The sequence below is a fragment of the Triturus cristatus genome, chromosome 2_2 (assembly GCF_964204655.1).
Source record: "Triturus cristatus chromosome 2_2, aTriCri1.1, whole genome shotgun sequence".
Taxonomy (NCBI): domain Eukaryota; kingdom Metazoa; phylum Chordata; class Amphibia; order Caudata; family Salamandridae; genus Triturus; species Triturus cristatus.
The window spans coordinates 29,328,937-29,353,373 of record NC_140582.1 but is presented as its reverse complement, the minus strand read 5'-3'; the positions used below and the strand labels follow the sequence as shown (position 1 = coordinate 29,353,373).

At 43.9% G+C, this 24,437-nt stretch overlaps 1 protein-coding gene across 2 annotated transcripts in view; it reads right to left on the bottom strand.

The window, feature by feature from the left end:
- PAQR3 (progestin and adipoQ receptor family member 3) overlaps positions 1–24,437 on the bottom strand; it is a 341,693-nt gene that overhangs the window by 84,877 nt on the left and 232,379 nt on the right. For both annotated transcript variants that reach the window (XM_085640956.1, XM_085640955.1), the window contains exon 6: positions 19,664–19,754. In XM_085640956.1, coding sequence (XP_085497082.1) covers positions 19,664–19,754 — 91 coding nt within the window. The remainder of the gene's footprint in view (positions 1–19,663; positions 19,755–24,437) is intronic.

Below are 24,437 nucleotides of genomic sequence, written 5' to 3'. Positions count from 1 at the left end.
TTCCAAGCCAGGTCCTTTCAGACCCAGACCCCAAGTTACCTCTAATATTGATACCAGAGAAAGGGCTCTGTCGTACTGCTGCAAAAGGATCAAGACACCCTGTACCCTTTGTCTTCTTTTAAATGGGTGTCACAAGTGAAAGGTTTCTGTGCGATGTCCTTGGGCTTCTGCGTCAATCCTTCTAAGTTTTAGGCTATTTTTCCTCTTCTGAAACAGCTCCCTGCAATACCTCCAACCAGTGGCGCAGCTTCAATCACAAGCTCACCAAGTACTAGCTTCTTCTTGCAGGGTCCCTGTCGACAAGATTTATACCTCAAGTCTTTTGCATCCATGCAAGAGTCGAGTAAGCTAAGCTGCTACAACCAGAGGTTCACTAATAGTGGAGTGTGCCTACTGGGCTATCAAAGAAAGGACCCAAATCCAGGCGGTGATCCAGAATATTAAGAGTCTTAAAGTGACAGAGACTGAGAGCAATAAAGAGAGAGGTCAGACGGATGTGATACCAGCAATACACAGCAAACTATCAAATCAAAAGAGACGAATATTCAATTTCTAACGAACAGCAGACAGACTAAATCCAATGCTTAATTTGAGCCTGTGGTTTCCGGTGCTCGCACTGGCACCTAATTGTCAGCACTGGCTCTAGTGACAGTCCACCGCTTGGTAGCAATGTCTGTTTAATTCTGAAATTGAGTGCAACAACCAATGTTTAAGTCAATTTGCATTGAAAATCAATAATAGCAGTCTCTTATGAACCATTATTATAGCTTCGAGTGGCCTGAAACAGTCTGAATTGCCACGCTTGTAGGAGTGCAATGGTTAATTGGTATGTTGGTACTGTTGTTGGCAGTGCTGGCAGGGCCAATGGGTGGTGCAGGCTGCAGTGGCCTTCCGAGAAGGTCCCTGGCACTTAATGTTTTACAAATTAAGCAATGACTAAATCCAAAGCTTACTACATAAAACAGAGGACTAAAGATGTGCTTAAGTAAACAAGGGATAGATCCATGCAATAAATCAGGGTCTAGGCCAGAAAATATCTTTACCATCCACTCTGAGTCCAAGATTGACATGAAGAGTCTGCCACCAAAACACGGAGGTAGACAACTAGAAGGGGACCACGGATGCAACTGTGATATCCGAATTTACTTCAAGTGGCCCCGTTTGCACAACAATCCAGAACAGTACTCAGTACCAGAGAATGACAGGATGCACCTATCAACTGATTAGCCACTTCACTCTATTGAGCCCACCAAAACCAGAAGGTACTGAATGCCAACTCATCCTGCCTTGATACAATCTACTGAACATGGCAAGTACAAAGTTATCAAGATTTTTTTAATATAAAATCTGTAAGCAAAAGTGTTTAATCTTCATACCACACTAAAAGATGTTAAAATCAATTACCGCCAACGCCATTGAAAAAGGTAGCCGCCAATGCCATTCCCCAGGAAGGGAGAGAAACGGCAGCAGCAAGCTGCAGGGGGAGACTACTACTCCCGTCACCCTCCTGCATGGAGAGTGCGCTTATTAGCGCAATGCCGGCCCCGTGGCTCCTTGTAGCCACCAAGGCCATTTCCCAGGAGGGGAGAGAAACGCCAGCAGCAAGCCCCAGGGGGAGACTACTACTGCTGTCATCCCCCTGAGTGCACTTATTAGCGAGACACCGGCCCCGCGGCATGGGACGTGCATCGGGTCGTGCCTGGGCCTAGGGTGGGCCCATCCACGCCCGTCATCGCCTGGAGGATGCTGGGCTGGGCCACCCCTCTAACTTCTACTCTGTGGGGTGACCGCTGTTCTAAAATCCACTGAATTTAGAGTGCTACAGAATGACTAAAAGGAAGACCAAAACCATTGATGCAGGAGGGAGGATTACGAACACCCTGGACTCCTTAACAAGAGCGGGGGACGTGCTCTCGAAGGAGATAGAGCTTACGGGGTGCAGCCTCTCACTATAAGAGGTAAGAACCACGCTGACATCGGCTGTACCGACTGTCCCGTCACCCTCATTAACTGATAACAATATTGCTGTTGCTCATCCCCCTGTCCATGCTTCAGTCCTTTAGGTCCTCCTAGAGTTTCTGCTGATGATTCACTCTTAGAGGCAGAGCCTCCAAGTAAACAAAAGCGGGGAGGAGCAAAAAAGCGAGCCCTGACTAAAATTCCTAAGACTGTTAAGCCCCCTGTTGTAAATGGATCTAACATTCCGGATTCTATTGTGGCTGCTAACCTAATTACTACTCCTGGGCCTGTCTTGTTCACCGTTAATGAAGACTTCCTTCAGAAACTACAGCAAATTGTTTCTTCTTGTCTTCAGCCAACTGAAGCCAGATTATCTAAAATAGAGGAGTCTCTATTAACGCTATCCAGAGTGGTCATTGGTGATGATGCAGGGCTCCCATGTGCATTCCCATGCTCCACTTTCCTGCCAGCTACCTCCTCCTGCCATTGCCCTGGCACATCATGTTACCTAGCCAGTGCTCATAGCAAGACCCCAGGTAGATGATTTAAGAGCTCAACCAGCTGACTCTGCGAAAGCAGGAAGAGAGTCCGCTGACTCTCTATTGCGTAACCCATTAAATCATTGTTCATCTATGGGAGACATAATTCATGAGAACAGACCCGGGCAGACGGGGAGAGAAGCCCCCATCAGGGCACACGCCGAGGGGTCTAATGACCCCGGAGACCGAAGCGCTGCAAGTTCCACTACTAACTGTGAGTACGCAAATCTTCATCCAAACTTTCCACAGGGATTTGGAGAGCCTCTTGAACCCCCTCCTGCTGCTTGCCCCTTTATCATTTTTAGCTGGAACTCCAACCCTGAAATTCAACCAACTTTAAACAACAGAGCAACTGATGTGCAAGGTCGTACAGTGGGTGTCTAAATTCTTTACTAGAGGGACTAATATCCATCATCACCTTATTATGGCATGAAGAGTAAAGTGGGTGGGGCCTTCAATGAAAACAATAGTGATTGTATGGTTATAAACTTTAGTAACCAATATTTGGTGGGTGAGTTATTACAATGTTTGCCTAACTCTCCATTGTTTGATACTGAGATTGTTTGCATTGCCATTAGGCTTTTTCTATAAGCCTCTTGCCACTATTACTCCAGCACATGCCAAATTAGGATTATTTAACCCTTTACGCTCCTTGCCTAAATCTAGTGTTCTGTCAAATCACCGCACCGAACAAACGAACCCTACCACTCACTAACAGATTTGCGCCATTGCGAGATCTTTAAGCTTGTGATTGACCAAGTAACACCCCAATATTGAATCTCGCCCTCACAAAAGTAGATTCTGATTCTTTAAGAATCATGTCTTGGAATATAGCGCACTATAACCAGAAAAGAGCCAACTCTGATTGGCTGGCCCTGGTGGTGCAGTATGATATTTTATATTTCCAAGGAACATGGGAAGTTGATGATGTCCACATAGATGGGTATTTCTCCTACCAAACTCCTGCTCGACCCTCTAATGCTGGCCGTTATAGTGGGGGATTATTAACTTTAATATCTAATTTACTAGGGCTTAAGGTAAAAATAATTCTAGCCAATTCACCCCACTATCACATCCTATTATGTGAAAATTACAAAGCGCATATAGGGCGGGACTGAATCATCAATTATTATAACTACAAGTTTGGTACCAATATGGCGACTGTACTAGATCCACTAGAAACTGATATCAAACACCTTATGAACTCCCACCCAAAAAAACCTGGATGTAATTTGGCTGGGTGATTTCAATTCACATAATTGCAGGAGGATGGCTACTTCTGTGTGTGCTTTGATGGATGGTAATAGGGATTGCTCCCCTCATTTCCAACACAGTGATTATGGGGACTATCTAAATAGATTGTTAATGACCCTTAGCCTTGAAATGAGCAACCCCGGCAACCCTCGGACATTACAGAAGACGGTGATGGCCGCCCTATTTATGTCCAGACTGGATTATTGTAATGCCATGTTCATGGGTATTGATAAATACCAGGTCGGTAAGATCCAGTCTCTACAGAATGCAGCGGTCCGGGTCATTCTGAACCTACCCAGGGGTTATCCCACTTCTAAGGGCAGAAGATCTCTACATTGGTTTCCGGTTCAGCAGAGAATTGAGTTTAAGGCGCTCTGTCTGGTACACCGGGCCTGTTTCGGTGGGGGGTGCCAATGATGGTAGAGATAGGTTCAGGCATTACATCCCTTCTCATGAATTGCGTTCGGCCAGTCTTGGCCTTATCTGCACTTCTAGATTCAGATTAGCAAGATGGGGTGGTCGTTCTTTTGCCACCTGTGCAGCTAAATTGTGGAACCAGCTACCAGTGGACATGCGACTCCAACCGAATTATGCTCTTTTTAGGAAGGCCCTGAAGTCTCTTCAGTTTCAGATCCACCAGTAATCGCCTTTTGTTGCTGATAAAGCACACTCCAGCGCCAAGACTCCGTTCTGGCATTCGAGCGCTTTATAAGCTTCTTTATACTTATATCACGGGTCAGTTAATTAATACGTTCTGCACTGGATCTTATTCTTCTGTGCTTGATTACATATTGGTTTCTGAAGCAATTAAGAGTGCACTTCTCGTTGATAGAATCACCATTCAATGCCTTTAGTGATCATGAGACTCTTACAGCCCATATGTATTGTGGTCAGAGTCGAAAACCTCCCCAGAACCCTTTACTTAAACCGAATATTAGAAGGAAAAATGGGGTACTCCCGTAATGGACCAGTCAGCAATAAAAACTCTGCTGCCAGCTCAGGTGTTAGTATGCCCTATTTGAAGTAAATAACACCACCTATGTGTGGGGAAGGAGGAAAGTCCTTTTGTTATTATTTTCCCTCACACACCCTAGTGGTGTCATGCTTCATCATCGGGACACCCCGACGCCTAAAGGTCAGGGTGGGCTCGACCAATATTTCAGGGAGCACTTGGTGAGATGATTTTTTGGCCGGGGGATATAAAGATTAAAAATCGGCGTCAAACCCCAGTTTCCCTTTATTCTTGGGTTTGGCACTGATGTTAAAAGATAGAAAAAAAGATATGAAAAAGGGTTGCTAGGGGTATTATGGTCCTAGGACCCTATTGCCAACATGTTTCTGTCCTTCATGCCCCATAAAGGGTGCACGGACATTCATCAGGGTTTGTACCCCCTGTAAGTTTAGGGAAGGAGAAAGAGAAATTCCCTATACTAACATGCAGTAAGGGCAGATAGCTGCTCCTTATTAAAATGTCATTCCGTAATTGAATTCACTCCATCCCAATTAAGGAGAGGATAAACATCTTGTGGGACCGCTACATATGGGGTAGCCGTGTAGTCACACTGCCACCAAGGGTCCTGCCCCGTATAAACACCTATTCGGTATTGGTTCCCACAGCTTGGAACTATAATACCCCTAGCAACCCTTTTTTCTATCTTTTAACATCAGTGCCAAACCCAAGAATAAAGGGAAACTGGGGTTTGACGCCGATTTTTAATCTTTATATCCCCTGGCCAAAAAATCATCTCACCAAGTGCTCCCTGAAATATTGGTCGAGCCCACCCTGACCTTTAGGCGTCGGGGTGTCCCGATGATGAAGCATGACACCACTAGGGTGTGTGAGGGAAAATAATAACAAAAGGACTTGCCTCCTTCCCCACACATAGGTGGTGTTATTTACTTCAAATAGGGCATACTAACACCTGAGCTGGCAGCAGAGTTTTTATTGCTGACTGGTCCATTACGGGAGTACTTATAGTGATTTAGTGTTTACCAACAGGAGGGTGTACTCCCTCACAGAGTTCCTCTCGGCCCCTTACCTAACTAGGGATCCCTCCTAATATAGGTTTGTGTATTGGAAAAATGGGGTAACCTTGAGATGGGAAAAAATACATACAAATCAATTTACCGGGGGAGTGCTGCATAGAAGTAGGCAGGAAATTGAGAAATGTTTAGATTTAGACTCAACTGGTATCTCCATACCTTTAGCTTTTGACTGTATCTTCATAGATATTAAAGAGAATTTACTCTGTTCAAAATCACATAATAACCATAGGGAAATACAGTGGTTTGATGATGCCTGCTCCAAATCCAGGAGATCACATCATGTAGCTTTACGATCTACTCCATCAGATATTATCTTGGTGAGATCACTTCGCAAGGCCTATAAATCAGTGAGAATAGCAAGACTGAGGGCACTGAAAAAGGACGCATGGGAGAAATTACAAACCTCAGTAGTAACGAGAGACAGCAAAGGTTTCTGGGTTATAATCAATGCTCCCTTCTTAAAAGTAGACACAGATATCAGTTTAGAAACATATGTCATGGAGGATGCTTGGTGGTCCATTTCAATACTGTATTTGGAAAATTTGGTGAGACATCTATCTTGCAAATAGGCTTACCAGTCCCCACTATAGAAACCCTCATACCATTTACCTTGGAAGACATGAAGGGTGCCCTGAAACAGTGTAGTACATTGAAAGCACCAGGGCCTGATGGAGTCCCGATATACATCTGCTTAGATAATCAGGAATTGTGGGCCCCCCTTCTCACAAATGTTCTTAATGTAATAATAAATAGTTATTCTACCTTCTTGGAAAAGGAAAATGCTACTTACCAGTATGCATCTGTTCCTAGCATGTAGAGCTGCAGAATATCAAACTTTTGCATAGATCGCCATCTGGTGTTGTGCTCGGATGCTTGCGCCTTGTTGTTGTCTTGGAAGAAGTCTTTTGTATTCACGAGATAGGCGACTCTTCCCTTGGACGATAGTGCGCATGGGCATCGACTCCATCCTCAAATTGTTTTTCGACATTATGGGAAATGATGGAGTTTGTAAGAAACAGAAAAGATGTCCATGTGAATATATCTAAGTAAGATAACACTGGAACAGATACAGGTTCCGGGGAGGCAGGTGAGCGTATTATATTCTGCAGCTCTACATGCCAAGAACAGATGCATACTGGTAAGAGGCATTTTCCGTTCAAGGCATATGAGCTGCAGAATTCATAGCATAGACTGTACAGCAGTGGCTCCCTTAGCGGTGGTCACCTGTATCTGTTGCAGTGGTTTGGAAAGTGTCTTAAGAACAGCCTGGCCTACAGAAGCCTGTTGCTTCGCCTGCATGTCTACACAATAGTGTTTGGTGAAGGTGTGTGTAGTAGACCATGTCGCTGCTTTACAAATGTCTTCTAGGGGAATGTTTCCTAAAAATGCCATGGAAGCCCCTAGTTTGCGTGTTGAGTGTGCTCTAGGGGGAATTGTTAATGTGCGTTTTGCCTTCTGGTAGTATATTTGAATGCATTTGACTATCCACCTGGCAATTCCAGCTTTGGAGATGGGGTTTCCTTTATGAGGTGGAGAGAAAGCTACAAACAGTTGGTTTGTCTTTCTAAAAGGTTTAGTCCTGTCAATGTAATAAAGTAAAGCTCTTTTGACATCAAGTGTGTGAAGAGCTCTCTGCTACGGAATGTGGGTTTTGGAAAAACACTGGTAACTCTACAGATTGATTAAGATGGAAAGCAGAGATTACTTTGGGAAGGAATTTAGGATTTGTTCTAAGAACCACCTTATTACGATGTATTTGTAAGAATGGTTCTTGTATGGTTAAAGCCTGGATCTCACTTACTCTCCTGAGAGAGGTGATTGTGAAAAGGAAAGCTACTTTCCATGTAAGGAACTGCAGTTCACATTTGTGTAAAGGCTCAAATGGGGGCCCATGAGCCTAGGAAGGGCAATGTTTAGGTTCCACACCGGAGAGGGTGGCAGTGTGGGAGAAAATATCATTTTAAGGCCTTACATAAAGGCTTTGATAGCGGGTACTCTAAACAATGAAAAATGTTGTCTGTTTTGCAGGTAGGCAGCAAAGGCAGCCAGATGTAATTTTATGGATGAGTATGCCAGATTACATCTTTGTAGATGCAGCAAATAGCAAATGATGTTCTGAATGGAAGCATTAGCGGGTCAATTTTGTTGTTATTGCAGTAAATGACGAATCGTTTCCATTTGGCTGCATAGCAAGCTCTAGTAGTAGGGCGTCTGACTTCTTTGATAATGTTTATACAGTCCGGTGGGAGGTTAAGGTACCAAACTCTAGGACTTCAGGAGCCAGATTGCTAGGTTCAGTGTGCTGGATCTGGGTGCCTTAACTCTCCATGTTTCTCCGTCAGCAGCTGTGGGGAGAGACGTAGTTTTTGGTGTGGAACTACTGAGAGTTCGAGGAGTGTTGTGAACCATGGTTGCCGTGCCAATGTGGGAGCAACTAGGATCATCTTGAGAGACTGTTGCTTGAGCTTGCGTACTACTAGAGGAATGAGTGGGAGAGGCGGAAAAGCGTACGCACATCTGCCTGACCAGTTCATCCATATCGCATTGCCCTTGGACAACGGGTGTGGAAACGTGGTGGCGAAGGTTGGGCATTTTGCGATTGCGTGTGTGGCAAACAGATCTATGTCTGGGTGGCCCCACATCTGGAAAAATGGTTCAAGAACTTGAGGATGAAGTTCCCATTCGTGTATCTGCTGTGTCGGACGACTTAGCAGATCCGCAATCTGATTGTGCACTCCTGGAAGATGTTCTGCCAGAATATATATGTTTTGCGCAATGGCCCATCTCCATATGCTTTGCGCTAGATGAGATAGCTGCAAAGAATGCGTTCCTCCTTGTTTCTGTATGTTCTGTCATATTGTCCGTGCTGCCCAGGGCAGTCTTGTTGAGGAGATGTGCTTGGAATGACTTTAACACTAGAAAAATTGCCAGTGATTGATGTGGAGCACTTTTTGTTGAGTGGCCCACCTGCCCTGAATTGTGTGGTTTAAGAGATGGGCTCCCCAGCCGGTGAGTGATGCGTCCGCTGTTAGCACTATCTGTGGAACTGGCTCTAGGAATGGCCGCCCTCTGGAAAGGTTTTGTGTGTTCCACCACTGCAGAGAGCGATGTGTGCGGCTGTCCACCAACACCAGATCTGTAAGTTGACCTTGAGCCTGATTCCAATGACCTGCTAAGCATTCTTTTAATGGGCGGATATGCAGTCTTGTGTGAGGTACTATAAAAATGCAAGAGGCCATCATTCCTATGAGCTGCATAAACACTCGAGCTGGAAGGGAGTGTTGGGGTTGACATTTTGTGATGAGAGTTTGCATACTGGCTATCCTAGCTGGATTGGGGTATGATGGAGCTTTAGAAGTGTCTATCGTGGCCCCTAGATACTGATATAGGTAGGAGGGCTGTAGATGTGACTTGGCGTGGTTTATTGTGAACCCCAAGTGATGTATCAGCTGAATTGTTTGGTGAGTGTGATGAACACACTGACTGTGTGACTTGGCTTTTATAAGCCAGTAGTCCACGTATGGAAATACATGGATCTGCTGTTGTCCTCGCAAGTGTGCGGCTACTACCGCGAAACACTTTGTGAAGACCCTGGATGCTGTGGTTACTCCGAATGGGAGAACCTTGAACTGATAGTGTTGGCCGTCCACTGTGAACCTTAGATATTTCCTGTGAGCAGGGCGTAGGGAATATGGAAGTATGTGTCCTTGAGATCTAATGTGGCAAGGAAGTCGCCTTGTTGCAGCAGTGAAAGGACCTGTTGGAGAGTGATCATGTGGAAGTGATCTGACTGTATGTAGAAATTGAGAGGTCCGAGGTTCAGTATTGGCCTTAGAGTACCGTCCTTCTTGGGGATTAGAAAGTACAGGGAGTAAACCCCTGTCCCTTGATGCTCTACGGGAACTGGTTCTATTGTGTGCTTTTGAAGCAGTGAGAGAACTTCTTGTTTCAGAAGTGTTAGATGTTCCGCGGACATTGGATGCTGTTTGGGCGGTATGTTGGGGGGAGTTGCAGTAAGTTCCAGGCAGTAACCATACTGGCTAATTTGTCTTACCCACTTGTCTGTAGTGATGGAATTCCAGACAGGTAGGAACTGGGACAGTGTTCCTCCGACCGGAGTGGAATGGTCTGTAGGGAGTGGAGGGAAGTCATTGTTTGTTAGTGGGGGGAGGTGCGAGTGTTGTTACCTCGGCCTCTCCCTTTGTTGTTATTTCCCCTGTATCCACTTCTGAAATATCCCTTATTGGAGGGTGTTTGTGTGGGTTTTTTGTTGGAGGAGGAAGCAGTGTCTGTGCTGATGTTCTTGGATGCGCCCCTATAAAAGGAGCGACGAAAGGAGCCTCGTGTAGATGGAAATTGTAATTCACCCATTGATTCTGCAGTCTCAGTGTATTTTTTCATTTTTTCTAAGGCTGTGTCTACAGCTGGGCTATAAAGTTGTTCCTGATTGAACGGCTGATTCAGTATAGTAGTCTGCACTTCTTGTTTGAACCCAGAAATACACAACCATGCATGCCTTCGTAATAACACACTAGTGTTGATTGATCTAGATACAGTGTCTGCTGCATCGAGGGCACATTTAATGAATGCGTTTGTGATTAACTTGACCTCCTGAATCAAATCATTGGCTTTGGCCTTGTATTGGTCAGGCAAATGCTGCATTAGGCCCTCAAGCTCGTCGTAGTGAGCCCTATTGTATCTGGCAAGTAATGCTTGTGCATTAGCTATCCTCCAGTGATTAGCTGCATGGGAGGCAACTCGTTTGCCTGAAACTTCTAGTAATTTAGACTCTTTGTCGGGAGGTGGAGCATCACCGGAGGTCTGAGATTTGGCAAGCTTCCTAGCATTAGTCACTACTAGGGAATCTAAGGGAGTTGGCCTTTAATGTAGGTGGGATCATTAGGGGCGGGTTTATATTTTTTATCAATCCGAGGATTGAGAATCCTGGTCCTGACAGGGTCTTTGAAGACGTCTGGAGCATGTTTGATGACACCTTTCAGCATGGGTAATGTTTGTACTGTCTTTTGTGTCTACCAAGAAGTCTTCCTCTGTGGGGTCTGAATGCATTTGAATGCCATGATATTGGGCAGCCCTATCAATGAGCTGACTAAAACCAATGTTGTCATCTGGGGGAGATGGCCTTGTTGGGTATGCATCTGGATCAGGAAGGTCTGGAGGATCTACAGGGTCATTGTAGTCATCCCATGTGTCCAGTGGTATGTTAGTGTCATCATCAGGATCATTGAAAGGGTCATTATGTCCACCCCCACCCCCTAGGTCATCATCATCCTGTGGTGGTGATGAGTATGGAGGAAGTATGGGAGACTTTGGAGGAGAGAAAGGCTTAGTAGGAAGAACAGGAGAAAAGGATCTTAATGGTGAAGTTGCAGTGTCTCTTTTCTTCACAGGCACCTCAGGAATGTGTGGGGTGTCCAATTTCCTCTTGTTCTTCGAGATACTGACAATATGGCCTGTTTTAGGGTCCACATGCAGTGTTTTCTGTTTCGGATCGATGGGATCTGGTAGAATCAGTTCTTCCTCGTTGGCGTCTTCTTTCGGCGCCGATTTATTCGGTTACGAACGTGGTTTAGATTTCTGCTCTGGAGCCTTAGAAGGGGTTTTTGGGTCCTTCGGCTTCAGTGTTGATTCCGAAATCTTTTTGGGATACGAAGGTTTTTGAGGTGTCTTTGGATCCGAGGCTTTTTGTTCTTTCGGTGCCAGAGTGCTTGGTGCCGAGGCCTTTTTGGAGACAGCGGGAGTAGGATGTGTTCCCGCTTTCGGCACCGTCTGTGTTTTTGGGGCACCGACGTGCGGGTTGCCCGGTCCTGAGCTGCCGGAAGGCTTCTCCTTTGTCTTCGGAGCTGGGCCCGGAGGCGGGGCTTCTTAAGTTTTCTTTCGGTCGCGACTAAGGCCTTCAGGCGAAGTCTTGACCGGAGCCTTCTTTTTTTCGGGTGGGGTTGGGGCAGGGGCAGCTGTACTCACTCATTGATCTGGAGTGATGCGGTCATCCGCTTCGGATACGATGTCGAGATCCTCTGAATCCTCTGGCTCTGGAACATCGGGGCCTTCATCGAAGATGTCTTCTGGCACCGGTGCAGCCTGTTGCGCCATAACGTGTCGTCGAGCCCGGCGATCACGGATAGTCTTCTTGGAGCAGAAGGAGGCGCAGGCTTGGCAATCTTTCTCTTCGTATTCGGACGAGAGACAAAGGTTGCAGACCTTGTGTTGGTCACTGTGTGGGAATTTAGCTCCACACTGGGAGCATTTTTTGAGTGGAGTCCTTTCCATTAAACGTAGGCCCGAATGGCGTCAATAGGCCCAGCGGCCCGCGTCGACGACCGCAATCGAGTTTTTCAGTTAGCGCGTCAAAAGGCACACGAACGAGAACAATACCGTCTGGTTTGCACGTCGAAACGGTTTGAAAAACACGGTACCTAACCGGAACGCTGAAGTTACATCTGAACCCGATGGCGGAAAAAAACAATCTGAGGATGGAGTAGATGCCCATGCGCACTATCGTCCAGGGAAGGAATCACCTATCTTGTGACTACAAAAGACTTCTTACAAGACAACAACAAGGTGCAAGCATCCGAGCCCATCTATGCAAAAGTATGAATTCTTCAGCTCACATGCCTCGAAAAGACCGTTATTATTCCTATTTATAAAAAAGGGGATAAGGCTAATCCAATAAACTATAGACCAATTTCCTTATTGGATACTACGGCCAAGCTAATTAATCGGCTAATTTTAAATGGATTGAAGGAATGGGCTGCTGAAAGGAATATAATTATTCCCCCTCAATATGGTTTTAAGAAAGGGCACAGTTGACCAGTGCTTAAATTTAAACATGATTATTGCTATATATACACTGCAGCTAAAGTCGGCCATATCTATATGGCCTTAATGGACCTGTTGGCCGCTTTTGATTGTGCAGTTCATGCCAAGCTCAGGGGAATCATGGAAGCCGATATTACATTTATTAACTTTATCCATGAGAGGTATACCAACGCTCCTGCATGCCTCCGATATGGCAGAGAGGGCGAGTGCACAACACACTTTAGTATTACTCGTGGTGTCAGACAGGGTTCCGTCCTTGCCCCTTTTTTATTTGCGCTGTACACCACTGCCATAGAATCGGCCTTGGTGGGATCGACTAGAGGCGTCCCCTTAGTCAACTCATTTGCAGTCCCGTACTCCTCTATGCAGATGATGCGGTACTGCTGGCATGAACTGGCAATGCATTCCAAAGACTCATAGTCGGGTATACAAGCTTTATGGGGAATTTAGCTCTAAAAGTCAATGAATCCAAGTCCTTTGTTCTTGTGGCAGGTTCAAACCGTAAGACATATCCCAGATTTCATATAGAAGGACGAAATCTTGAGGTCGTGGATACTTTTAACTATTTATGGGTTAGACTTGATAGGGAGAGCAATTGGAAAAGTAGGGTGACTAATAGGGGGTTGCAAATGGAAAAAAGTATTGGAGGGCTTTTTAAGTTTGTAAAAAGAACTTGGATCGAAACCAATAGATACCATAAAAAAGATTTATCATGCAAAGGTAGTTTCAGTCACCACTTGTATGGGGTGTGACGAAGGCTCCCAAAATCCAAAGTATCGAAGATGTTTTTTTGTTTTTTTAAGAGACTGGGCTGCTTTCTGCAGTTTTGCTCATCATTTAACTATATCAAAAATCCGATGGCTAAAATACATTGAGTCAAATTTAGAACTAATTGCCCTTGGATATATGTTTAAGGATCCCACCCTATGCATGACAGTATCTAGAAAAGAACTGAAATGCCGGTTATTGGATAGATTGAGCAGACAGATGGGTAAGGAACTGCAACAAGGGCATTGTTAAACAATATTCCTTAACACCTATTATAGACAATTCTATGGATTCATATCGGTCTCTAATTCTCAGCATCTATTTGTCTTGTTATGATTTTGGCTAAAATACATTCCATTAACCCCTTCAGCGCGGCGCGGATTTCCGCGCCACGCTGAAGGTTCCGTGCTCGGGCGGGGCCATGACGGAACGGTTCCGTCATAAGCACAGCCCAACCGACGTGCATGACGGAACCGTTCCGTCATGCGCGTCGAACGGGTTAATGTTAGGCTACCCTGTTAAAACATATTCCGGTGATGCACTGCCACTTTGTCTATGTGACGCACAATCTGCACAGAATGCCCTGCACTTTCTATTTTTCTGTAAGATTTATGCGGAGGAAAGGAAACTTTCTTTTAGACAATGTCTCCCAGTGTTACATTATCTCCAACTACTACCAAACCCTTTTGTTTGTTACTGTGTAGCTTAATTTCTGCGGTCTGCTTTAAGGTGGAGAAAATTATTTTAAAATGACAAAGTGTATATGCAACAGGTGTAATGACATATGAATTATTGTTTTTATTCTATTCTTAATCCGCAGTTTATAATGCGGTTTTATGCACCCTCGTGTCATTTGATATTTTATATGTTTGTAATGTTATTGACTGATTATTGTAGAATACTTTTAATGTCACTTGAAGTGGTGCAATAAAGTTATCACGATTGATTGATTGTTAAAATCAATACTGATTTCTTTTCCACAAACACCAGACACCAGTTACATTTGTTTTGAGCAGCATATCAAACTTTCTCTTTAAAGGGAACTCTAAGATACTATGCATTTGTACATCCTGCTGTGAAGGGGGAAACAGCCTTTGCAATGAAGCGAGAACCCTACATGCCTTTACCACGTGGGCTTTACCAGGCATTCAACACTACCACCCATGCCATTACCACGCAAGTCTTTACAACAATTATGCTTTTACCACGCATGCCATTACAATGAATTTCTTTGTAAAGGCATGAATAGTAAAGGCATATTGGCTGTTAAAGTTTTTAAGGTAAGTTCATCTAAGTATTAAATATTTTAAGTATCAAGTGTTTTTTACACACATAGATACTTATATATATATATATTACCTACTGGCGGTCGCCACTAGGTAGTTATAGTTAGGACCTCGTTTCTATAACAAAAGTGTTTTTTCATTTGCCAATATCTTTGGCGTTGTTCAACGAATCTTCGTGACATTTTCAAAACTAATACGCCACTCACTTCAGCTGCTGTGTTGAACGTTTCGGGGTGATTCGTCACGCAGGGGCTGAGAAAAAAAAGGGGGGGTCCCAAACGCTTTTTCTCCATGTTAATTTCCATAGTAAACTTCAGACACGGCTACAGCCAGAACGTCTGAAGGGAATTACACCAAATTTGTCACAAAGGTAGCTCTTGCTTCACAAATCACTCTTTTTTGTTAAATGGTGTATATCTGTTCAGTAGTTCCTGAGAAATGTAAAGATTTCTCAGATATACAACTGTGGCCTTAGCGGATCAGCGAACCCTCCCGATCTTTTGCTTTAGATCTGATTGGCCGCCAACACTTCAAACCAGGAAGTGTTGGCAGCCATCTTATGACTCGGTTGAACCGAGTCACATGAAAAGACAAGAAAAGGGGGCAGGGTACAAACCCCCAAGGCCTATTCAGGGGGGTCCGACAGGGATCCCCAGGGCCCAAAAAAGCATATTTTTTAAAATTTCAGCAGGAATCGTGGTGGATCTGCGAGTCCGGCTGAATTTTGTTTTGTAAATGAAGCGTAGTCTCTCGCGCTTTGTTCAATTAGGCCCCTGGGTGGGCCAGGTCCATGGGCAATCTGAAGTAATAATGCGGGCCGCGTGGGCCCCAGCAGCCCCGGGGACCACCATCTCCCCGGGGCTAATCGTATAGTAAAAAGAGTGTGGGGCTCATGCCCCCCATACAGCCCCGGGGAGCGCCACCTCCCTGGGGCTAGTGTATTGAACTGCGGGGTCCACGATGCACCCGCTGCCCTGGGGACCACCACCTCCCGGTGCACTGCTGGTGGTGCGATGAGGCCCCCTATCGTCCTGAGGTCCTCAGGACTAAAGTGGACTTCATCCCGAAGGAGCAGTGTGCCAGGAGGCGCGTTTGCACAGTGGTGGAGAAAGCGGGCATGACCTCCGACCACCTCTCAGCGATCCAGCTGTTTGGGGCTTACTGGAGGTAACAGGAGGGCTAGTTGGCCCGCAGGGACCCACAAGAGGCAAGGGGACTTCATCCCCCAAATAGTAGTATGCAAAGAGGCGTGTTTGCAAAGTGGTGTAGAAAGGTGCATGGCCTGCGACCACAACTCAGCAATCCCACTGTGTGAGGCTTACTGGAGGTAACAGGAGGGCTTGTTGGCCCCTAAGGACTCTCAGCAGCGAAGGGGACTTCATCCCCCAACCAAGAGCGCGCCAGGAGGCGCGTTGGCAGAGTGGTGGAGAAAGATGGCGTGGCCTGCTATCAGTCAGCAATCCTGCTGTGTGGGACTTACTGGAGGTAATAGGAAGGTGTAGTTGGCCCCCAAGGACATCCTTGGGGGCCAACTACCCCTTCTGCTACCTCCAGTAAGTCCCACACAGCTGGATTGATGCAAAACTGTCAGAGGTCACACCCCCTTTCTCCACCACTCTGCAAATGTGCCTCCTGGCGCACTACTAGTTGTGGGATAAAGTCCCCTTGGCTCCAGAGGGACCTTGGGGGCCAAGAAGCCCTACTTGTACCTTCTGTAAGCCCTACGCAGCAGAATTCCTGAGAGCTGGTCGGAGGCCCAGCCCCCTTTCTCCACAACTCTGCAAACGTGACTGCTCGCTAAAAAACATTAAAAATTCAAACAAAAAAAACAAATTACACGGATGTTATAGTTTGTAATTAGCATTTAAAAAACCTTAGAAATTCACTAAAACCAAAGGTTACAGGGACTTTATAGTTAGATTGACATTTTACTCGTACAAAACCAGAGAAATTCAGCCATTATAATTACCTGAGTTAACCATAACTTGCGCCCTGCAAGGCACTGCTCACATATTACATCACTCATGACATGGTCAATGACATCACTGATGACGTCATCCACATCATCTGACACACCAACTCACACCCCTATAGAATCTTTCAACACCCACTGGAACTCCCACACAACCATTTACAAATCGATTGACAGAGCCATTCCAGTACTTAAACAGCCACTCACTAATTCATAGATTTACACACATATCCACTTGCTCGCCCATACTGCCACTCACCTGCTCAGTCACCAATACAGCCATTGACATATCCACTCATATACCCATACAGGCACTCACACCCTGAGTGGGTCACCCATAGACCTACTCACACACCCACACACTCACCCATACAGTGAATCATACAGGTACACACTAACCCAAACAGTTACACACACATCCACTTACTTGCTCATACAAATAGTAACACATACTCACCGATAGTCACTGAGAAAACCATGTATTCATCCATATAGCCACTCTCACATTCACTCACTCATGCAGTCACTCATATACCCAGTCACTCACCTATACTGCCATTCATATACACAGTTCCTGACCCATAATGACACAAGCACTTAATTACCAACACATCCATACAGACACTCACTCACTCATTCAGCCTCTCCGTACCCCATACATGCACTGACTCACCCACTCACTCATCCATAGTCACACACCTCTTCACTCACACACAGATACCCAGACAACCACAGAGATAGCAACCAATCAATCAACCATATAGCCATTCACATACCAACTAACATACTTATACACCCACTTAGCATCAACTGACAGATACATTCACACAACCAGTCACTCATCCATAAATTCACTGAGACACCTAATCAATCACTTATACAGTCAGTCACACACCCACTCAGTCATCCAAACAGTTACTCATACACCCACTGATTTTCCAATACACCTAGGAATAATATATTTAGCACTCATAAACTTTTTAAAAACAGTCACTGGATGATTTCATAACTTTTGTCATCAGTGATGTCATTTGAGATGTTATCAGTGATGTCATCAGTGATGTCACTGACCATGTCAAGAGTGATGTAATATGTGAGGTCATAAGCAGTGCATTGCAGAGGCACAAGTTATAGTTAACTCAGGTAACTATAATGGCTGAATTTTTCTGGTTTTCTACAAGTGAAATGTCAGTCTAACTATAACATCCCTGCAACCTTTGTTTTTTTGTGTAAAATTCCAAGGTTTTTAAAATTCTATTTGCTAACTATAACGGTCCTGTAACCTTTGTTTTTTTACTGAATTTCTAAGGTTCTTCAAATGATAATTCCTAACTGTAGTCCGAGTAATCTTTGGTTTTTTAAGTGAATATATATATATATATATATATATATATATATATATTTCACCAAACGTCCAAGAGCATTGAGGACGCACTCGACAGTAAACCACCCTCCGGTTTATTTTTGCAACAACCCACTACAGCACTCCAGAAGTTACATTCTTTATTCACCTGATGCGTTTCAAGGCCAACGCCTCTTACTCATAGGCTGCTTCAGTCACAGATGAATCATGATGGGCTTTTTTTATCCATTTCCGGCATGCCGACTACCAGTGGGTCTCGCTTCGTGCTTTTTAGTCCTTGACAGCATGCTGGGTCTTGAAGTCTTTAAGACAGCACCATCTCCGCAGTGAAGAGATGCTGCGGCTTGGAACTGTGTCAAGGCTGTTTGTGCAGCACACTAAGCGGCATTAATCTGCCCACCTCAGCACTCTGGACCCTACCAATTGAGTAAAAAATGTCTTAATATAAGCGGATGTTTTTAACGGAACCTACTAAAGGTTTACATTTTTGTTCTTTAGGACTACAAGCACGAAGCGAGACCCACTGGGTGTTGGCATGATGAATAAAAAAAGAGCCTTCCATGATTCATCTGTGACTGAAGCAGCCTATGAGTAAGAGACCAATCAGGAAGAAGCCCCTGACTCACTCTTCCCCTCAAGAGCTACCAGACATCAGAATTCAAAGCATGAGTGTAAAAATAATATAGATGAGGTATCCAATGTAATGAGTTCCTGAAATTAGGAGGAAGGAGTGTCACAAGTGAATGTATAAAAATATATCAGTACTGGAGAAGCTCAGTATTATCATTGGTGTCGTAGCTGCACAACCTGTTTAAATATCTTTAAGAACATTCTTAAGGAAAACACTCATTCTGCTCCAAACAAGACCAGATGAACCACTGCCAATGACTATCACCTCGAGGATTTACTATGCTCCCTATCAAAAGATATACTAGGTCGAAGTACATGAACAAAAGGCTCATTTATTACTCCCTATCTAGAGTTTTGAGATTCTAGCATCAGATTAGCAAGGAGGGGTGGACATTCTTTCTCTTTCTTGGCTTCCAAGGCATGGAATGGTCTTCCTTTAGTCTTACAGCTTTTGGAGAATGAAGACTTGTTCAGAAAGATGCTGAAAACCTGGCTTATCTGGGAAAATTGGTTGGGGCGTATTCTTTGTACTTGCACCACCTGACTTTAGCACTGGGACGTATCTGGGCAGATGTCATCTTTATAAATCTGTATTATTATTATTTCCTAAGAGGACTGACATACAATTTTAATAGGTCTGTTAGGGAATAACAATATATTTTACAGAAAATATTTATTTTATTAGCACTTCTTTTTCTGAAATAGAAGTTCAAGTATACTGAAATCCGAAAGGGAGTGCTATTTGTTTTAAATATAAATTGACTTCTTCAATAGCGGTTATGTTGAAATGTATTAATTATGTGCTACCTGCCCCCTTGAATGTTTCCTTCTAATCTATTTTTCACATTGTATTGCCAGTGCTGCTTTGAAGAACTGGATGCATAATATATAGAACCGGTACCATGTAAAATAATCTCAACTGCCAGAAAAATACAATAGACAAAAGCCAGCACATAGCATTCAGTAAATTATTTCAAGAATAAAAGATTTGAAGAATTAAGTTTTATACCTGGAAAATATCGTTCTGGAACCTTAGAGATGTAGAAAAGAAAAGCAACGGCTGCAATCAAGTACATTACAATCACACGGGGAGCAAACTCCTACAAAAATTGAAAAAAACACAATCTGAGGAGTCGAGCATTGGGCAGGATATCAGTATAAAGGCAGCTACGAGAAGTGCTTAAAAATGAACACATATGTACACAAAACACACAAATACATGTACTACATTCAAAACCCTTTTTTTTTTTACATTTTGTTTATTTTTACACAACTATAGATAACAATATTTATGGTTAACTCATACAATCTTTATATACAAAAATAGGAAAGTGTGTAGAACATCTTTGCGGCATCTGATTCAACGCTTAAATGTTAAACTCACTGTATAATTATTTTGCCCACAACCGAGGGAGACTCCGACTTTGCATTGTTCAAAGGAAACATTGTACGATAACATTTAGGAGCCATCAGTGGTCCATGATATAAAAACCTGTTTTAACTGCATGTAGCTTAGGGTACTGTATTCTCATATCTACAATGTCTTTGACTTTTCAGGTTGGCCATTCCATATAAATCAAAAACCTGCAACTGGTGAGCCCTGTGGGATTGGTAGAAGGCTAGAATGGGAGTGGAGTATTGGGGCACGATGAAACCATATTGGGTTTCACAGTTAAAAAAATACATATCATCGTAATAGGGGGTTTAAAACCTGTTCTTATTAAAAGAAAATAGGGTCACGCTTAAGACAAGTTTGCAAATCCCGATCACAATCAACTACACATTCCCGTATGTCCATCTTTATGAACATCAATCTTTACTTTATATCTTCAACAGTGTGAATTTTATGGATACTAAAAGAAGTCAATCAAAGCTTTTTATACCTTTTCAACTAACATTATTTCTAGGTTAAAGGATTGCCTAGGTTTAAAACACACATATCTCCTTAGAATAATGCAACTTATATAAAAAATCACCAAGTTAAAAATTAATTTTTTTTTATAAAGAACAAGAAACAAGTTAACTATCTATCACTACAGTTCTCCAGTGATTTATTGCACAAATTCACATGCTGGAATAATTGTCAGGCTTCAGGATGAGAATTTCTGATAATCGTGTATGTAGCAGTATAATCGTATATGTAACATTTATTTAGGCAATACAAAAGTGGGTACTTAGTAGCACATTTACCCCAATGGAAATCGTCCAAACTTTAGCCAATCAATTGAACGTGCTCCACAATAGATCCTCTCTAGAAGCCAGCACAGTTCAGATTACTTTTTATCACAAGTGATGTAGTCTTTGCAGAGCAATGCTCTTCACTCTTACATAAGTGTACCTTTTTGGATTACTTAACCCAAGGCTCGTTTATTACTCCCTAACCTGAGATAAGAGGAGAGATTTGCAGCCGACCCATGCTCCAGGGAGCAGTGTGGGTATATGCAAATCTATAGCACTATAAGCTATGAACAGATGCTTACAGAGCAAGTAACATTTTCCTTTTCATAGCACATGTAGCTGTAAAATCACATGCTCTGCATATGCTGTAAATCAGTACCCTCTATAAATCGGGGCTATCCTGTGGATGATGCAAATGTCTGGAAGAAATCTCTTAGCACTGTATGACCAAGCATAGCCGGTTGAATGGCTAGGATATAAAGCAAGTTACTTTCCTGTATATGTGCTCTCCAGCATTGTTATCTTTCATAGATTCACATGCGTAAATCATTATCATCATGGAGGTGGGAGTCCCACAGTAATTATAAAAAGTAGTGCAAAGCAATAAACAGGAAACCTTAAGGAAGTGACACTGTTAACCAATTCACATCATTTTTATTTTTTAAAACCAAACCTCAGCCAATCAGGAAGAAGCTCCTGACTCACTCTTCCCCACAAGAGCTACCAGACATCAGAATTTAAAGCACAAGTGTAAAGGTAATATAAATGAGGTATCCAATGTAATGAGCTCCTGAAATTAGGAGGAAGGAGTGTCACAAGTGAATCTATAAAAATATATCATTACTGGAGAAGCTCAGTTTACAGGTAAGTAACTTATTTTCTCCAATATTGAAACTTTCATGGACTCACAAGCTTGAATCCGAATAGCAAACAGTACCAAACTAGACAGAATGTGCTACAACTTTGTGGTGGGAAGAGTAAAACATAAAACGAAAAAACTGTATAAACTTATAGGAAAAGCATTTTTTGATTTGTTAATAACTTAGGTGCCATTTGATGTATCTTCATGACATTTTCAAAACTAGTTTGCCACTCACTTTAGTTGCTGTTTGGAGAGTTTTGCGGTGATTCGTCAAATGAGGACCAAGAAAAAGGGTGAGGGTTCCCAAAACACATTTCCCCGTGAAATTTCCTATACGGGTTTTAGATACAACTACAGCCCAAACTGCTGAACAGAATTACACCAAATTTGGCAGAAAGCAAGATCTTGGTCCAGAAAGAGTGCTTTTTGTAATTGGGTGTAAATCTACTCAATAGTTTTGGAGCTATTAAAGAAAAATGATGTATGTATACCTAGAGACACGGATCCACATGCCAACATCAATGTTATGATTGTCTGGACGCAACCTGAGAGAAAAGTTGCTGCCGCCATTCAAAGTTTGCAAAAACAACAATTGATGGACAGAATGCAGAACAATGTCATACATTCACCCCAGTACAGAGATCTGGGCCTAAATCCATCGTTTTTTTGCTCACCATGCCATTCCAGTTTGAACCCAGCCATATGCAAATCAGTCTTGACCCTGTGCCTCATGGGAACAGTCCAGCCCGAACTGCCAAGCCAGGTCCTCCCTGGACTGGAAACAAGCATCCTAGGACCGGTTTCGGGGTTTCACCCCTCTTCAGCCAAGATAGCTTGATTCCAGTGGCATGGAGAGCACGGGACTCACGTCTGAGCATACCCGTCCCACTCGGGGTGACAAATGCAAAAACAACAATTGATGGACAGAATGCAGAACATTGTCATACATTCACCCCAGTACAGAGATCTGGGCCTAAATCCATCGTTTTTTTGCTCACCATGCCATTCCAGTTTGAACCCAGCCATATGCAAATCAGTCTTGACCCTATGCCTCATGAGAACAGTCCAGCCCGAACTGCCAAGCCAGGTCCTCCCTGGACTGGAAACAAGCATCCTAGGACCGGTTTCGGGGTTTCACCCCTCTTCAGCCAAGATAGCTTGATTCCAGTGGCATGGAGAGCACGGGACTCACGTCTGAGCATACCCGTCCCACTCGGGGTGACAAATGCAAAAACAACAATTGATGGACAGAATGCAGAACAATGTCATACATTCACCCCAGTACAGAGATCTGGGCCTAAATCCATCGTTTTTTTGCTCACCATGCCATTCCAGTTTGAACCCAGCCATATGCAAATCAGTCTTGACCCTGTGCCTCATGGGAACAGTCCAGCCCGAACTGCCAAGCCAGGTCCTCCCTGGACTGGAAACAAGCATCCTAGGACCGGTTTCGGGGTTTCACCCCTCTTCAGCCAAGATAGCTTGATTCCATGGCATGGAGAGCACGGGACTCACGTCTGAGCATACCCGTCCCACTCGGGGTGACAAATGCAAAGACAACAATTGATGGACAGAATGCAGAACAATGTCATACATTCACCCCAGTACAGAGATCTGGGCCTAAATCCATCGTTTTTTTGCTCACCATGCCATTCCAGTTTGAACCCAGCCATATGCAAATCAGTCTTGACCCTGTGCCTCATGGGAACAGTCCAGCCTGAACTGCCAAGCCAGGTCCTCCCTGGACTGGAAACAAGCATCATAGGACCGGTTTCGGGGTTTCACCCCTCTTCAGCCAAGATAGCTTGATTCCAGTGGCATGGAGAGCACGGGACTCACGTCTGAGCATACCCGTCCCACTCGGGGTGACAAATGCAAAAACAACAATTGATGGACAGAATGCATAACAATGTCATACATTCACCCCAGTACAGAGATCTGGGCCTAAATCCATCGTTTTTTTGCTCACCATGCCATTCCAGTTTGAACCCAGCCATATGCAAATCAGTCTTGACCCTGTGCCTCATGGGAACAGTCCAGCCCGAACTACCAAGCCAGGTCCTCCCTGGACTGGAAACAAGCATCCTAGGACCGGTTTCGGGGTTTCACCCCTCTTCAGCCAAGAAACCGGTCCTAGGAAGCTTGTTTTCGGTCCAGGGAAGGCATGGCTTGGCAGTTCGGGCTGGACTGTTCCCATGAGGCACAGGGTCAGACTGATTTGCATATGGCCATGTCTGAACTGGGGTGGCAGAGTGGGCTAAAGAACGGCGATGGATCAAATCCAGATCTGTTGACTGGGTGTGAGTGTTTGATTGGTTCTGATGCTCCGTCCATCACCACCCCCTTTTGTACCGCCATTCAAAGTTTGACAGACTAAAATAAATTATTTCATCGTCATATCACAAGTAAAACAGTTCAGCATTCATTTCAATAATTACATATACTGATCAGACTTTATGTAGATAAAACATGTATAAAAAAGGTTCTAGCATATTGAATATCATAAAATCAAATAAATCCCATGGTTAGTAATCTACATATATCAACATCACTCTTGGTTTCAGAGAAAGAGCCAATAAAGTTTCAATAATACTTCTTGGCCGATGATCAGGCTGTGAAAAGATATTTGGAGACCGAAACCACTACCTACCACTTGGGTTGTTTCACTCTTGCAGATCCTGAGGACTTTAATTTGATCTCTAATTAACATATTCCCACATAAAGAGGAGATCCACCTCCTTCT